The sequence below is a fragment of the Tilletiaria anomala genome (assembly GCF_000711695.1).
Source record: "Tilletiaria anomala UBC 951 chromosome Unknown K437scaffold_13, whole genome shotgun sequence".
NCBI classification, from domain to species: Eukaryota; Fungi; Basidiomycota; class Exobasidiomycetes; order Georgefischeriales; family Tilletiariaceae; genus Tilletiaria; species Tilletiaria anomala.
The window spans coordinates 70,164-85,856 of NW_013547009.1; the positions used below are offsets into that span (position 1 = coordinate 70,164).

Here is a 15,693-nt window from a genome sequence, read left to right on the forward strand (position 1 = left end):
GCAGTGCATGCAGCGTCAATACAAGCGTGCACCGAGCGTGCATACATCCACATAAGTTGTGCTCGAAAAGGACCAACCATCGCAAGGGACACCCGTCTCCCAATGGACGAGAAGCCGATGGACAGGTCGGATGGTTAGTTACGTTGCCATAGATAGCCACACGTTCAGAACGCCGCCCGAGTTAAAGTCCGACGGAGCGGCGTGCAATCAATCTCCCTGCTGCGCCGAGGCGAGGCGAGGCTAGGCCTTCAAGCATGTCCGGCTCCCATCAATGGACCGCTTCAAGCAGTTGGACGCGACCAACTCGTCCATCGGGACCCTCCTCGACGATGACGAAGAGGTCATATCCATCCAGGCTAGCGTAGGCCTGTACGATGGAAAGGATAAGGCTCTCCACCACACCGCCGGAACCATCTACCTCACCTCCCACAGACTCATCTATGTCGATGACGCCCTCCCGCACAGGTACAGCTGCCACCTGCAGCTTGCGCTGATCAAGGCAACAGAGCACTACACCGGCTTCTTCAAGAGCTCGCCCAAAGTCACCCTCTTCCTCGCCGACGCGCTCGCGGATGCGTCCACATCCGCCAGCAGCAACGGTCCTCTCGAGAGCATGTCCTCGTCCTCGCCGCTGCTGCTCCCAGATCAGCACCTTACTGCTGCTGGTGCGTCATCTCTGCACCAAATTGGAGAGGCAGCTAGGCAAAAGAGCGCAACGCCCTCCTCTCGCAAGTTAGGCGACTGGCGCGCCTCGGTGCAGGCTTTTGACACGGGCAGTGACCAGTCGCAGCTGCAGCCTCCATGGATCTGCCGTATCTGCGGCTTCAGCAATCGCAGCAGCAGTGGAGGCAGAGCGGAGACCTGCCAGTTGTGCGGCGTAGCGAGTGGTCTCAACAACTCGCCCTCACAGCCAGCCCCTCTGACATCTGCTGCCACCCATCATGCCACAGTCTCAGCATCTCCTGCGCCTGCTGCGCGCAGCGCGGGGGACACAGGCGTCCCGTGTCCGGTATGCACGTTCGTCAATCACCCTTCCATGGTCGTCTGCGAACTGTGCGAAGCAGCGCTCGGCACCCATTTCCCACTGACACAGCCGCAGCAGAAGCAGAAGCAGCGCACAAATGACTCCGCAACAGCAGCTTCGAGCTCCAGCACAAGTCCGAGCCCAAGCCCAAGCCCCAAGCCCAGCCCAAGTACGAATCCTACTGAACGGCATGCAGAAGGCTCCCTGCCGGCCCGGTCGCCCGCACCGGCCACGCCGCAGTATCCGTGGAGCGTTACACTACCGCTGCGAGCGGAAGGAAGCAGCGGGAGGAGCCCCGCTGGCGTGTCTGCCCCACTTCGCATAGCAACAGCCGCAGACCACGTCAGGCTGAGCTTCAGGAAAGGAGGCGATAAGGAGTGGTATGAGCACATCAAGTCAACGCTCAAGGCCAAAGCGTGGGTCGCGTCTACGTCTTCCTCCTTTCTCTCGGGGAGTGCCGCCTCGAACATTGCCATCAACGGCGAGGTTCCTCGCACATCAGCAGCAACGACATCGACGACCTGGCGCGCAAACGGCCGTTCGGCCGCCGCGACAGCGACGACGGACATTGATGGGCGTGCGGCGGCGATGCGCAAGGCAGGCATTGAAGGAATTTTGCGTGCCGCAGACGACACAGCGCGCGAGCAGCACGCTGGCATGGCGGACGCGCTCAAGGATCTCGAGGCGCTCATGCACAAGGCTAAGCAGATGGTCCGCCTCGCTGAGACGCTCAACGAGAAGCTCGTCCGCCAGGAGGCCCAGCAGCAGCAGCAGTCAAAGGGGGAGGAAATCAGCGTCGAAGGTCAGGTTGTCACACAAAGCTCAGAGGCTGCGACACTCATCCGCAGCTCGCTCGTCCGCCTCGGCCTGCCAGCGCCCGCAGTGACAGAGGACATGGCGAAGGATGAGATGGAGTACCACATGGAGTTGGCTAGGGAGCTGGCGGGCTTGCTGCTCGGCACCAGCAGTGAAGGTGGAAGCTCTACCAATGGTGCTGCTAGAAGTGGCCCAAAAGCTACAACAGGGCTCATGGGCAGCGGGACTGTTCTTCGCAAAGGCACAGCCTCTGCTCCCACATCCACCATTTCCACCTGTGCATCCGCTACAAAGCATCAGCAACAACACCAACGACAGCAAGGCCTCGGCCTCGTCAACCTCGACGAGGTGTGGTGCCTCTGGAACCGAGCGCGTGGCGTAGCGCTCGTGTCGCCCCTCGTCCTGCGCACCGTCACGCGCTTCCTGCCTCAAATCACCTCGCCGCCGATCGCGCTGCGCACGTTCCGCTCCGGGCTGTGCGTGCTGCACACGCCGTACTACAGCCTCGAGGCGTTTGAGGCGCGGCTGCTGTGCGCGCTCAAGGCGGACACTGTACCCCGAGACGAGGCCGAGCCGCGTGACGCGGATTCTCTGCCGTGGGGGACAGGCCGGACGAGCGTCGAGATTGCGCGGATGGAGGATGTGCCGATCCTCCTTGCCACGGAGATGATCGAGCTGGTCGAAGCGACGACAGGCACCGTTGCACGCGATGATGGCGCAAAGGAAGGGACCAGGTGGTATCCGAACTTCATCTCGCCTGGCTCTGCCATTGCAGGTTGAGTAGAATCCGATGAATTTCAATCATGGTTACTCTATCATAGACTTCATTGAAAAGCATGTGGCCAAATATGCCCAACCGAATCTAGACGGGTTTGGACGCCGCTGCTTGCATATAGTGCACAGTGATGGTGATGGCTATAGTACAGATTGAATGCTGTTGATGCGAAATAACCCATGATCCCAACGTCCTAAGGGGGGACGAACGAATGCGAAAGTTCGAAATGCCTGCTGCTGCGATGTCAGTTAACTGACTAGCTGGCGAATATAATGAATGACCTGCTTTCGATGCGGTAATGAGTGTTGCTGGTGAAACCGCACCTATCAAGTCCCAGATCTATCGCCGCTGACGTCAGCAGGAGAGTCCGCGCGGAAGAAGCGGTCCATCGTCTCGGGCGACACCTCTGATCCGTCCGCGAGGCGCGAACGCTGCGAAGCTGTCTGCGGGCCATCAGCACCGTCTCCATTGCCGCTTCCCATCGAGTCGAGGGTGCTTCCATTCGCCATTCGATCGTTAGGGTCGATGGACGAATGCGAGCGCTTCGGTGCAGGAAAGCGGCCGACCATGCCTTTGCTATCCAACAGCTCCTCTTCAGCAGGGCGTTTCTGTCCCGCAATGGTGCTCGTAGTCATTGGTGGCAGCAAGATAGCAGGCTCATCATCGTCACTGTCGGCAGTCAGGTCGATCACATCGCTCGAGCGTCCTGGAGTCGACACGCCACTCCCGCTCAGCCTGCTTACTCCTCCGAGACGTGAGATTCGCGCCGTTACTGGATTTGGCGGGGAGTCTTCAACATCGCGCAGATCGATTGCAGAAGGGTTGGCGTTGGTAGGCTGATCCATAATGACCCCGCTGTCCTCCTTCCTGCGTGGCGTATTCGCCTCGGGTGATTCTTCACCCTGAACGTGCCAGCTTCCGTCTGGCTCCACGATGACCAACTCAACATCCTTCCCTACATTGGCGATGATGTCGCTCATGTATCTAGGTGGGCATAGGGGTAACATCATATAGTCAGCCTCCAGCACTTTGCAGCGAGTTGTAGAGACTCACTCATCGATAATGACATCGGACCACCTAATCTTGTTCGAGCAAATTGGGCACGACCACGAAGGCGACTGCTCGTGCGTGCGCAAAAACATCATGGGATCAAAGCATTGAACGTGGTCGCAATTCTTTGACCGTGCGGGCTTCGTCATCTTCATGAGACTCAGCTGAATGGGCGGCGCGGCATTCAAGTCAGTCAAGCCCCATCACCAGCATGTAACCCGAGGAATACTCACCGGATCCTTCAAGCTGACAGTCGCAGCTCCTGCAACGATGTCGTCATCCTGTGCTCTTGCTTTCACTGTGAAGACACTGAGCGTGAATAAGAGCTGTGCTCGTACGCTGTAAGAGAAACACTCACTCGTTGCCAGGACGCTTTCCTTGGAAAGAATGTTATCTTGCAATGCTGCGACCAGCTTCTCGACAGGTATCTTTTCGACATGTACAATCGCACAAGCGTAATCTCTTGTTGCGCAGACGTACCAGAACTCGATGGTGTTCAATGGAATGGAAAACACATCACCTAGTGTGTCTCCGATATTCTTGAGGTCGGGAGGAGCGACGCGCCCGGGGTATTTCTTTGTTCCCTTGAAACTGTGAGTCAAGGTTTTGTCGTTGACGCGAACTTCGGCTTGTGAGGGAAACTCTATCGGAGCTGGGCAGGCGACCGAGCTAACGCTGTATTGTTCAAATGGCGAGCAGAGCAAAAGCAATGTGTGTGTTGCGCTGTAATACCGTGCTTATCAGTAAGCGTCCGCTCGGTGCGGGGCAGAATTCTGCAGCTCACTTAGGTCCTTTGAGGCTCTCGAATTGTTGAGTGCTAAGGGTGATACGAAAAGTGACACGTTTCCGCTCATAGGGGCCTCCTGCAGCGTATCGAAGCAGAACATTTAGTAAATCTGTTTGATGTTGAGGTCAGATATACGCTCACTCGTAGCTTTTGCAATTTGACCGACAACACTTTTAAATTGGTAGAAGGGAGAGATGGCGAAGCTGCCGGTTTGTGGTACTGAGTGCCGTAACACGGAGGCATTCAGCGGAGAAAGAAAGGCGAACTTCGGAAAAAAAGCGTCTTACCTGTTGCTGCATATGTGACATCAGCGCTAGCGCCGAAGGGCCGCTGAAGAAGGCAAAAAATGCTATGTGAGGGATCGCAGAAGCGCCGATCATTCAAAGCGCAAGTCCTTACCGCATAGGTCGATGTGTGATAGGTCGGTTTTGGTGGAATGTAGGGCGGTGCGACCGGCGTCGATGATGCACCATAAGTGCTAGCAGCCGGCGTGCTTCCAAGCGTTTGAGGGATTTGGGCACCGTTGTAGGTCCTGTGGTTGTAGGAATAGCTGTATTACAAGTTGAGAGATTATGTCAGTCCGTCTTACTTTAGCGTACCAGACTGTTCGCCACTGCAAGCGCACCCTGACGACACGAGATTCCTTTTCGAAGCGAGCAGATCACAAAACTTCTTGTAAAAGATGGTATTCTCAGGCGTTCTGTTTCTCTCGTAGGCATTGGCAACAGCGAGCAACTTAGCGATCAGCTCTGCCTTGCGTCCTTGATAGCTAATCCTTGGACCTCTGTAGAAGTGATGCGCCTCTTTGATCATCGATTGCAGCTCAGCTACGCGCAGATAACTGAGATTCGACTCAAGCATCTAAAGAACACGACATGGAAACAGCCATTCAATATTTAACTTCATCCACCAAGGTAACAGTAGTAAACAGGCGAAGTTGGAAGACAGATACTCACATGGTGCTGGCTAAAGGGGTCGCCCGCAGAGGCGCCAGATCCTAATGCAGCGGCCATAGCTTTTCCAAATCCAGATGCGTCCCTAAGACCACTTAAGGGTGCTCCTGCGCAGCTGTACGCGCAGGCCAAGAGATTGATGGCGGGTGGCTGCCTTCTTTGGCTCCTTTAGCCGCGTTGGGTCCTCGTCGCGATGCAGCTCAGTGATCTTCGGTCGCCTTCGAGCCGACGCTCGGCTTCCGCATGGACGATTTGGCCACCATGAGATACCTGCTGCGCTGCTGCAACCGCCAACCGCGCGAGGACCATCGGCTGAATGATTTGATGCAAGAGAACCACTGCGAGGGTAAGGATGAAGCTGAAAGAGAGGCAGGCGTGTACATGAATCGTATATGACCGAGTGACATAACGCGATGTAGTTGATTCTTTTTTCGAGACGAGCACTCACCTCTTTTTTTAAGGAGAGTCGTGTTGCCGTGGCTTGCCGTGGAAAAAAAATGGCGGCATTTTCTTTTCGACCATAGCAAGTCTCCAAAACGCCCAAGCCTCAACGTCCAACGAGGTACGAAGGGGTTTATGGACTCGGAAGAACCTAGTATATGAGTAGCGCCCATATAGTGCAACACCTGGAAATTGCGGTGATGACTACCGAAGAGACTGCTCGCGAGAGCAAGCGGCCTCGCCTTGAGGGTGCCTCCAAGGAGCAAAATGGCGACGTTCGGAAGGATGAATCCTCGACGGCCGCCGCTGCCGTCCTCGCATCCGCCCCAGTCGTCCTCCAACGCAAGATGCTGAAAGAAGCGGACGTAGGTATTACTGAATACATGGATGCAAGTGTGCCCGCATTCACAGCTATCATCAAGCAGAGGTGAGTGAGGCTACAGTAATGTTGGCAAGTGGACTTGCTCATCATTGACATTTCATTGGTTGCAGATTTTCAGATTTCCAGGTTCGAGAAGTCCGTCCTGACGGTACCGTCTGTCGAATTCTGTCCTTACACCCTCCCGATGGCCCTCTCAAGGAGTTTCTGAACCAAGAGACGGCAGAGGAGGAGAACCCTGAATTAACGCGTCATCGGCTTGAGAAAGAGCGCGAGGAGGCACAGCAAAAGAAGCGGGATGCACAAGAGCTAGAAGACGATCGCACATGGCCTGACGGTGCCGACAACAGACTGGAAGGGGACGGCTGGTCAACGGAGAAGATTGCAGAGATTAGAACACTGTGGGAGGCAGGTCGCGCCGTTCCCAAGGGACTTCCGCAGCCAAGCTCTTCTACGAACCCTGAGCAAAGCTCATCGAAAGGTGCCCAGCCCCGTGACAAGCGCAAAGGCGATCGAGATGGCGGAGCATCGTCTCGAGATTCGCGCTTTGTTCTGTCCGAAGGGAGCAGCGATAAAGCCCAGCGCTCTAAAGCGCACGCCTCGATTCGAGAGCTATTCCACGGGCAGCTCATCACTGAGACGGTGGACGCTGCCAAGGCAGCGCAGATGCGGTCGATATCAAGCAATGGCGCAGCTCCTATGAGGGAGAATGTCAAGGCGGACGACGATGACGCTATGAATGCTACGACTGACATGTTCGTCGTTGTACGGTGGGGAGCCAAGGGTTCAGGGCGCCGTGACCGTGACAATCGCGCCCCTGGTGGAGCCGACAACAACCCACCTTACATTCAATTCATGCTTCAAAAGACCAATCGCGACCTTTCGGATGCCCTTGGGATCTTGACGCGCAATCTCGGTCTACATGCAAAGGGCGGATCTGTCAGCAAAGACTTGAACATGGCTGGCACCAAGGACAAGCGAGCCGTTACTGTACAAGCCATCACCCTCAAACGTGGGCGTAAGACTCTAGAAGATGTCTGGCTGCAGGCTCATCTGGTCTCACTAGATGGGCGTGGACAAGGCGGTGGTCGGGGTGGAGGAAGAGGAGGCCGTGGTCGGGGAAGAGGGCGGGGAGGCGGATCATCAGGTGATCGGCCAGTACGAACACGGGTTAGCGACGCCCTTGATCAACGCGGAGAGAGGGGTATCCGAATCGCGCACCTTGAATACGTCGATGTACCGATGCGTCTTGGTATGTTGAAGGGCAACGAATTCGTTATCACTCTCCGCAATGTCAAACTGGCGCAGAAGTCTGACGCGGAGGAGCCGCCAGACTTGCAGCAAACGCTCGACCGAGCTGTCGACGTTATTCGACAGAGAGGATTTATCAACTACTTTGGTCTTCAGCGCTTCGGGACATCTGACGTCTCAACACATTCGGTTGGTGTCGCTATCTTCAAGCGCGACTACAAGCTTGCAGTCGAGACGATCATGGCTGATCGGTCGGGGGACAGCGAGGAAGCCACCAGGGCCCGCAGACTTTATCGTGAAGGCAAGTACGGACCCGCTCTTGACGTCATGCCGCGACACTATGTTGCTGAGCGAGGCATCTTGGGCAAGATGGTACAAGACGTGAAGAGGAAGCCCGCCGGTACACCCCTCAATGACTGGGTCGCCTACTTGCAAGGAGCCCCACGCACGTTGCGTATAATGTACGTGCATGCGTTCCAGTCGCTCGTCTGGAACACGATGACTTCGCAACGGATGCGTATGTCGCAGTCGCCAATGCCGGGGGATCTCGTCATCATGGACGGTCCCGAGGCTGCGGGCGGGGACGCAACAGACCTGCCACAAGATAGCGATGAGGCAGACATTGAAGGAAGTGGTGAAGGTGAGGGCGAAGAAAATGCATCCAAGGGCCCACCGCGAGTGCAAGTCAAAGTGCTCGCAGTAGAGGACCTACCCAACTACACCATGCATGACATCGTCATGCCGCTGCCAGGCTCAGACGTGCACCTCTCTGGCTGGCTGCAAGGAGCATATGAGGACTTGCTCGCAAAGGAAGGCTTAAAAGCAGAAGATATATACTCGTCCTCGTATCCGTGAGTGCTTCACAGGCATGGTTGTGCGCAACTTGGCAAACTTTACTGAATGGCTGCTGCTCTATCGGATCCGCAGGGAATATGCCATGCAAGGCGCGTACCGCAAGGTCCTTGGCAAACCGAAGAATGTCCGAGCGTCCTTTCTACGATACTTTGACCCGGACATCGACCTTGCCATCTCTGACGAGGACCGGCTGCTCGGGTATCCTGAACCGCAAAGCGATCCGAAGGGCCCTTTTGTTGCCCTGCAGCTCACTTTCGAGCTCGGAGTCAGTGCATATGCTACCATGGTCCTGAGGGAAGTGCTCAAAACGGACACTAGCCCGGAGAGTCAGAAAGCCCTGACGATGCAGAGCGAGGATCAGGCGTACAAGGGATCGGGGGGCGGCGGGGGGCGCAGGGACGTCAATGCCATTCAGCCAAAGCGCAAACGCGCCTGGGGTACGTCGGGTGTTGCGGCTAGTCCTGCGTCAAGTTCAGCAGAACACGCTGCTGGCGCCGACAGTACCTCAGCCATCGAATCCGGCGCGCGGGCTGAAGCCCCTGAGGAGCAGCCCCAGCCTGACATGTGCACTTGAATTCGCACGAGTCTGTCAGGAACAAGCCAATCTGCTAGACTCGGTCGCTGAATCGAAATTAGAAAGTACACAAAGTGATGCCGGGGGAATCTGCTGTGTCAAATGAGTGTGTATCTGTGTAATGGCAAGTGCTCGGAAGATCGTTGGCTGAGTCCGAAGCCTTGCAGAGATGGTGGTATGCGTGTGCGTGGCAAAGACATTGTGTGGTGTGAGTGTCAGTGTGGGCGTGAGAGTCTGCAGGAGCCCTTGCGACCGGGTGTCCGGTCGAAGTGTATTCGGCGCTGTAGCTGTGTCTGACGCCAGGGGGGGGGCGTGTCCTTCGCGCGCCAACGAACAAGAGAGGAAGGTGCAGTGAACGACATGGTCTACGTAGCATACCCTGACTTCTCTGGATCTGCAACATGTCCATTGGACCGAGCGTCCGAGATGACCTCCTGGCCGGCGTCCGCGCCGGCACCCTTCTCGCTCCGCAGGCCGACAACGGCGACCTTACCTGTAGCTGATGCGCTCCCCGGCCTAATCGTGTACTGCGGATGCGCTTGCCCGTTGCTCCCGAGTGTCAGCGAAACATTCGAGGCGGCGACACTGCTGGTCGAGTGTGGTCGCGGACAAGGACCTCCCGGCGCGTCCATCTCGGCCAATGGCTGGTCGGCTAGTGCGACGCCAGTGCTCCCCGAAATTTGCGAAACGGTGCCCACGTCGTTAGTGCCTTGTCTAGGCGTCTTGAAGTAGGAGCGTCGCCGTTGCTTGAGGTGGTCGAATGGCAAGAAGCTGAGGGGGAATGATGGGAGCGTATTCCAGGTTATCCTCATTGAGCTCCCATCTGGAAGCGCACCATCCACTCACTGATCTTCCATCAGACGCAATTCTGGCGGAAGAGAATTAATGTCTACATCCTCTTTTCGTTTCCTGGCTTTTAGCGGATTGTCCTCGAGCAGCAGCTCCTCGAGCTCGTGCGTTGCATCAAAGTTCGCCTTCTTACTCTGCAAGGCGCAAAGAAGAGATGGTTGAGGTGCTTGTTCAATTGTGAATAGGATCGCCTCTTGTGAGCGCGACTCACATCTGGTTCGAATGGCGGAATCGCTTCTTTCGCCTCAAGCGCTTCCCAGTCCATGCCCGCAAAGAATGGATGTGATTTGATGTCTGTGATGCCCCCTCGGCACCCGATCCTCTTCTTCACGTCCCGCTCCAGCAAGGCATTGATGAACGACACCGCCTCGGCACTAACCATCTTGCCGACATTGTCCGGAAAGATGCACTTGTCGTGCATGATGCTGTGCGTGAGCGCACTGTTCGTTTTCCCGCGGAACGGCCGTCGCCCAAAGAGCAGCTCGTACGCCATCACGCCCAGGCTCCACCAGTCCACTGAGTTGAGGTAACCGCGCTTGGCAAGTACCTCTGGCGCCATGTATGCCATGCTCCCCGCGACGCTGGTGAGAGCTCGCCGCGTAGAGAAGTGCACTGCGATGTTGAAGTCGGTTATGTGCGCATGGCCCTTTTCGTCGAGCAGGACATTGTCTGGCTTCAGGTCGCGATGCACAATCTGAATCGAGTGCAGGTAGGCGAGCGCTAGCGAGATCTCGGCAACATAGAAGCGCACAATGTCTTCACGCATGTTGCCATTGCGGTCCAGGTGGAATCGGAGATCGCCACCAAGCATGAGATCCAGCACCATGAACATGTTCTCGTCATCTTGGAATGCGTACTGCAAGCGGTGGCGACGAGTTCGTCAGCATAGGAGGCTCGCCCCTCTGGACCAAGTTGCTGCTCTCACTCGAAGATTGCAAACAAATGGACTCTCAATCTCTTCTAATAATCTGCGCTCCTGTATAATGTTCGAGACCGCTCGCATCTTGATGCATTTTGCTTTGTTGATGTACTTCAGCGCATACAGATTCTGTGGGTAAAGACATCGCTTCAGCGCTCGCACATCGCAGACACGGACATAATGCAATCTGCTTGCCGATCACCTTTGTCTGCTTGTGTTGCACGACCCGCACCTTGCCAAAAGCACCCTTGCCTACGGCTCGAAGCAGGTAAAAGTGGTACAAGTCCACCGGGCCATCAAAGTCGACCGGCTCCGGCTTGCAGCACAGGATGCCCATCTTGGCGATACTGCGATGGTGCGGACTTTCTGAGGTTTCTCCAGTTCAGACGCCTGTCGTGACGGATGAGCGGAGTCGCACCTATATGGGAGCCTCTGTGCTCAATGTCCTTCGATGTGCCCTTCCGATTATCAACGGCGCAAAAGTGCTGTTTGCACAACGCAGACGATGGCAGAATGCAACGTTTGCTATTGGTGTGTTTGCAGCACAATCCTCGCAGCCCTTCTCCGACCGCAGCCGTGATCCTTTATCAGGCTGCTTAATGTGAGCCCAGCGCAATCAGGCTGAGAGGCAAGCGCGTTGGTTTTGATTGGCGCCCTCTCGGGCGACTGGTACGGGTGCCTTTCGATGAAAGGCTCAAGTGCGTGCCGTTCCGATGGGCCAGGCGCGGGGTGAGTTGGGGACGACAAAGCTGCTGGGAATGCGAGGGGTCCACAATATCCAGGCGTCCAGTCGTGAGCCTGTGATGCAAGCAGGGCATGTACTCACTTGGGCGACCTTGGGAAGCTCTCCGCTGACAACCAGGCCCTACTGCTGCACAAAGGTAGACCCGTCTTCCAATCTGCTCTGTTCTCCCTTGATCCACGCACGCGCTTTAGACGTCCAAATCCGCTGGGCGCTGGCTACTTATGGCGTGAACTTTGGAGCCGGTCGGTGGGATCGCACCCAAAGTGCAAGCCGCTATCGCCTATGAGCAAGTCTGTACTTGCGCTCGCACAAGCCCAATTGCAAGGCATGCCTGAGACTTGAGAGGAGATTTCCATCATGTTACCAATAAGGCCAGGAGATCAAGAGCATGTCGACCAGCGAGAGCGAGGTTGATTGGAAAAAAGTGTCCTCGTCGCCCTATTGCAGTCCAGAGTTGGCGGGCGCTGGGCTGGTTGAGGGTGAGGTGGCGCGGCGACGCAGGAGCCTACAGGACACAGGTGCAGGGGCATCGGCCAACGCAATGTCACGTAGTTCGGACGTCCTATTCGCAGGCCCCTTCTGCCTTCTGCCGCTGCGCCTCTGTACCACAGTGTCTCCCACCCCACCCAAAGCCAGCCGGCTGCTGCCAAGTGCGGCTCTCCTGGCCTCGGCGACCTTTCGCAACGAGACGGCTGCGCTCTGCTTCCATTTGTGCGCAGCTCTCCATCTGTGGCCACGCTCTACATTCTGAAGTTCTGGGGCCTAGAGCCGTGAGCCCGGAGGGTGCTCTCTCGTGCGCCTGTCCGCCCAGCCTGCCGCAGGCTCGCTCTTTGCCGCCGCACGCCACCAAGCTCACCAAGATGCCAGACGGTCACAAAGATGAACTGCGTGCCGCACGGTGCAACTCCGCCAAAAGCATTGGAATCTATGGCTTATGTTACTGCAAAGCCCTCCAAATGCCCCGTTTTTGGCCCTCGTCTGGCCTCGCATCCCGGCTTGTTCTCGACACTGTGACATCACTTTCCCGGGACGCGGGGTTCTCTGCTTGTCTCGCCCTCGTCCGAGTCTTCCAAAGCTCCAATTGAGGCACCGTCGTCCTGCTGGTCTCATGTACATCACGAAAGCGGATACGTACGGGTAGGGGATGATCAGCTCATAGGCCATCATCGCGGAGGAGCGCGGTATCGATGTCAATGTCGCAGCAAGTGAGCTACGATGGTCGCTCTGGTCTACAAGACTCGAGCCTGCAGCCGGTTGCGGACGAGAATGCGATAAAGAACAACGAGCCGTCGCAGCCGGTGCCGCCTCCATATCACTTCGACTTAGGCCGGCGCCCGCCCACCTGCCTCGCGTGCACACCTTCGCCCAACGCCGCACGGGTAGTGGACACCAGGCCTCGCCGCGATATATATCCCAACAAGAAATGCAGAGGCACCGAGCGGCACGCTCAGGCACCAAGGCGATGCGTCTTCTGGCGCAGGGCAAGGTGGTCGCCAGATGGTGGTTCGCATATCCTGACGCAGTCTGAAGACCACCGGATTGAGATCTTCAAGGTGGTCAACACTTCTGCCGCACTACGTAACTTGAAATGCGAGACTCTGGTCAACGGCAAAGGTGACAAGAGCAACCCGAAGGCTGAAGGTGTGAGTGAAGTGGGGCATGCCTTGCAGCTCGAGCGCACCCTAGAGTGGATCGCGCCAAGTCCCATTGTTGAGGGGGCCTGGTACCCTTATGCGGCGTATGCTCCTCTGCAAGAGAATCAACCGCAACACGCTTCGCACCCGTGGCTGTTCATCGTCAGCTGTCGTGATACTCCAATCAAACTCGTTGATGCGCATACAGGCAAGGTGAGCAGCGCTGCACTTCACGGAAGATTTTCCTACGGGACTATGGAACTTCTGACCTTTGCTCTTGTCGCCATGCAGACACGCTCGAGCTATAGCCTCGAATCACACATCGAGACATTGCTCTCGGCGCACACTTTGGCGTTCTCTCTCTATCCGTCCATGACCTCGTCTGAACACCCACCGCAGCTGGTCATGTACGCCGGCCTCTCCAGCACCGCCCAGCTGGGGCTCTTCAACTTGGCGGAAAGCGAAGGTATCAATCGGGCCGGACGCGTGAGCCTCGGACTCAAGGCAGGCCATTCGGCAGCTAAAGCTCTCGCTGCTACACGCCAGGAGCATGCGGCGCACGACCGGGCAGTCAAACGCCGAAAACGAAATCAAAGCATCACCTGCAACGCTGTTGGTGGCTCGATCGGCCAGCGCGGTATCATCTCTTGCTTCGACATTGCGTTTGACTGCGCTTCGGTAGAGCGGGGCGGCGATGACCCATCAGCCAAGGCGGGCGAGGAGATCCTCGCGATTGCGACGCTCGACGGCGGCATCGGGCTCTACTCGACAGCTGCTCTACGCTATCTGGCGGCAGCGGACGGTGCTGCTTGGGATCCGCACAAGATGGAAACGCTAGCGGGCATCGGGCTGAATGCTTGTCTTTCTGGTTGGCGCGCTGGACTGCCTTCAGCCAGTAATGCCGATGATGATGATTACAATCACGGGGTTCAAGGCGACGGCGAAGAAGACGCGGCGGCCTCGCAGATCCTCTTTCACCCGACGATACCATACCTGCTCTTCGTTGCGCAACGACGACACAAAGGAAGGATCATCGTGTACGATACTCGCTATCTCCCCAGACGGAAACATAGCACCGGCTCGTTCGACAATCAGGGTCTGTCGTTCGACGAAGTCGACTTTGAACGGACAGCAAGCGCCCAGTGCATCGCTGCTGTGCTTATGACTGGGCGGGTCGAGCGCTCTGCGTCACCGTCACCAGTCGCAGCAGCGGCGGCGGCAGCACGTTCCAGCACGCGTACAGCTCGGCCGAACAATCAGAGGGTCTTTTTTGATGTCGACTGGGCGGGCCGGTGGCTCGTCTCCGGCGGGCCCCCGCCTGCGTCGCTTATCGACGGTAAACAGGAGGAGGGAGAAGGAGGGGGATGGGTGCACGTCTGGAATATCAGCGAGGATGCGCTACTCAGCGGGCCTTCAGGGCCCAACAAATCCGAGGCAACACAGGGAAAGGACTGGTTCAAGTTGCCTCAATACAGCTTCCACTCTCACGAAGGTGTGTCGGACTCCTTCCCTTGCGCTACAAGCTCCAGAGCTTTATCGGAGCCTGCGACTAACATGATTGGTTTATTCGCATGCTGCCATTTGGACTTGCTTATCATAGATGTCGTTACGAGCTGCGTGCTGCACCCCTACTATCCAATGTTACTCACGACTGCAGGCTCGCGGAGAGCACTGTTCGAGGCGCAGCAGCTGGTAGACGATGAAGAGGAGAGTGACAGTGACGAAAGCGGTAGCGGGGAGCCTTCCGGCTTGTCCTCACCGTCGTCTTCACCGTCATCTTTATCCGCGACTTCGACTTCTTCGCCAACGATGAGCGCGCCTTCCGACGAAGGCGGAGATGCTTCTCCAACAGCAGCAACCGCTCCTGCCTCCAACCTTATGTGGGATGCGAGCATGAAGCTGTGGGATCTCCGCCGAGGATGATGACGACGAATCACGTCTCCGCGCGAGCAAGCAAAGTGACTGAACGAGGATGTAGCACGAGAGCATTGCGCATGCGCGCTGATGAGGCTTTCCTTTCTGCTGTTCTACGTGTCCCTGGCGCTAGTGTTGTAAACGTCGAGCGAGCTGAAAAGAATTTTGAGAACTCGCTCGAGCTGTGCACGCACCGGCCTGAAAGCGGGCGAAAGCAGCTCATCTCTTTCGTGAGCCAGGCATTCTGTGTACAGCGTGTAGCTTTCAGCGGGGACCCCGCACTCAGCGCTGACAATTGAGACCTCAGAAATCGAGTGCCACAAAGCGCGGCGCCCCGCGATGAGGGTCGCCGTGGCTGGTGAGTCGGCCAGGCAGAAAACGCATGGCCGTGAAAGGAAGCACGTTGTACGCACCTGTCGCATATAGGACGTGCAGAAGCAGCAGAGAACAGTGAGTGGGCCAAGCGATGGAGGGAATGGCAAATGAGCTTCCCAGCAGCCAAGTCGACGATGACGCCGAGCGCTGTCCAGTGCATGGTTGCCTCATCAACACTGATCACGCATTTATGAATATTAATAATATTGGTATGTCCGCAGAGAGAGGGCGCCGAGAGCAGCCTTCGATCTTTGGGCTCCTCGGTGATACCGTGAGCTATTATTATTAGCAAGCACATGGTTTGCCACGGCCATTAGCGAGAGTGGGCACCGGTCGCCCCTGGGGTCGCAGC

At 56.9% G+C, this 15,693-nt stretch overlaps 5 protein-coding genes across 5 annotated transcripts; 3 read left to right on the forward strand and 2 right to left on the reverse strand.

Annotated features, from left to right (window-relative positions):
* Nucleotides 1-85: 85 nt before the first annotated feature.
* Nucleotides 86-2,825, forward strand: K437DRAFT_254522 (uncharacterized protein). Its single transcript, XM_013389545.1, has one exon. The coding sequence runs from the start codon at nucleotides 272-274 to the stop codon at nucleotides 2,618-2,620; it is 2,349 nt and encodes a 782-aa protein (XP_013244999.1). The 5' UTR covers nucleotides 86-271; the 3' UTR covers nucleotides 2,621-2,825.
* Nucleotides 2,781-5,283, reverse strand: K437DRAFT_32972 (uncharacterized protein). The gene is made up of 9 exons (XM_013389512.1): nucleotides 5,078-5,283; nucleotides 4,852-5,002; nucleotides 4,740-4,801; nucleotides 4,594-4,671; nucleotides 4,450-4,528; nucleotides 4,024-4,388; nucleotides 3,899-3,963; nucleotides 3,669-3,829; nucleotides 2,781-3,599 (listed from the first exon to the last, which is right to left on the reverse strand). The coding sequence occupies exons 1-9, from the start codon at nucleotides 5,169-5,171 to the stop codon at nucleotides 2,942-2,944; spliced, it is 1,713 nt and encodes a 570-aa protein (XP_013244966.1). The 5' UTR covers nucleotides 5,172-5,283; the 3' UTR covers nucleotides 2,781-2,941.
* Nucleotides 5,284-6,193: 910 nt separating this feature from the next.
* K437DRAFT_221112 (tRNA pseudouridine synthase D) lies at nucleotides 6,194-8,905 on the forward strand (the record flags this gene model as incomplete). The annotated part of the gene is made up of 5 exons (XM_013389546.1): nucleotides 6,194-6,273; nucleotides 6,339-6,867; nucleotides 6,943-7,297; nucleotides 7,385-8,327; nucleotides 8,404-8,905. 5 exons carry the CDS (start codon nucleotides 6,194-6,196, stop codon nucleotides 8,903-8,905), a joined length of 2,409 nt encoding a protein of 802 aa, XP_013245000.1.
* Nucleotides 8,906-9,140: 235 nt separating this feature from the next.
* On the reverse strand, nucleotides 9,141-11,198 carry K437DRAFT_33002 (kinase-like protein). Its single transcript, XM_013389513.1, has 5 exons — nucleotides 10,876-11,198; nucleotides 10,680-10,802; nucleotides 9,966-10,610; nucleotides 9,752-9,888; nucleotides 9,141-9,676 (listed from the first exon to the last, which is right to left on the reverse strand). The coding sequence occupies exons 1-5, from the start codon at nucleotides 11,008-11,010 to the stop codon at nucleotides 9,271-9,273; spliced, it is 1,446 nt and encodes a 481-aa protein (XP_013244967.1). The 5' UTR covers nucleotides 11,011-11,198; the 3' UTR covers nucleotides 9,141-9,270.
* A 988-nt stretch (nucleotides 11,199-12,186) lies between these two features.
* Nucleotides 12,187-15,407, forward strand: K437DRAFT_254527 (uncharacterized protein). The gene is made up of 3 exons (XM_013389547.1): nucleotides 12,187-13,265; nucleotides 13,344-14,544; nucleotides 14,653-15,407. The coding sequence occupies exons 1-3, from the start codon at nucleotides 12,612-12,614 to the stop codon at nucleotides 14,973-14,975; spliced, it is 2,178 nt and encodes a 725-aa protein (XP_013245001.1). The 5' UTR covers nucleotides 12,187-12,611; the 3' UTR covers nucleotides 14,976-15,407.
* The last annotated feature ends 286 nt before the right edge of the window (nucleotides 15,408-15,693 follow it).

What these genes read in the sequence shown, in the direction of transcription:
- K437DRAFT_254522 (XM_013389545.1), top strand. Translation starts at nt 272, where the DNA reads ATGGACCGCTTCAAGCAGTTGGACGCGACCAACTCGTCCATCGGGACC.
- K437DRAFT_32972 (XM_013389512.1), bottom strand. Translation starts at nt 5,171, where the DNA reads ATGCCTACGAGAGAAACAGAACGCCTGAGAATACCATCTTTTACAAGA. An exon ending in AGGAATCTCGTGTCGTCAGG is followed by an intron (nt 5,003 to 5,077) that starts GTGCGCTTGCAG and finishes CTTGTAATACAG; the next exon opens with CTATTCCTACAACCACAGGA. An exon ending in GGAAAGCGTCCTGGCAACGA is followed by an intron (nt 3,964 to 4,023) that starts GTGAGTGTTTCT and finishes GTGTCTTCACAG; the next exon opens with TGAAAGCAAGAGCACAGGAT.
- K437DRAFT_254527 (XM_013389547.1), top strand. Translation starts at nt 12,612, where the DNA reads ATGTCGCAGCAAGTGAGCTACGATGGTCGCTCTGGTCTACAAGACTCG. An exon ending in TTGATGCGCATACAGGCAAG is followed by an intron (nt 13,266 to 13,343) that starts GTGAGCAGCGCT and finishes GTCGCCATGCAG; the next exon opens with ACACGCTCGAGCTATAGCCT. An exon ending in CAGCTTCCACTCTCACGAAG is followed by an intron (nt 14,545 to 14,652) that starts GTGTGTCGGACT and finishes TGCTTATCATAG; the next exon opens with ATGTCGTTACGAGCTGCGTG.
- K437DRAFT_33002 (XM_013389513.1), bottom strand. Translation starts at nt 11,010, where the DNA reads ATGGGCATCCTGTGCTGCAAGCCGGAGCCGGTCGACTTTGATGGCCCG. An exon ending in TGCAACACAAGCAGACAAAG is followed by an intron (nt 10,803 to 10,875) that starts GTGATCGGCAAG and finishes CTTTACCCACAG; the next exon opens with AATCTGTATGCGCTGAAGTA. An exon ending in TTGCGTCTGATGGAAGATCA is followed by an intron (nt 9,677 to 9,751) that starts GTGAGTGGATGG and finishes ATTCCCCCTCAG; the next exon opens with CTTCTTGCCATTCGACCACC.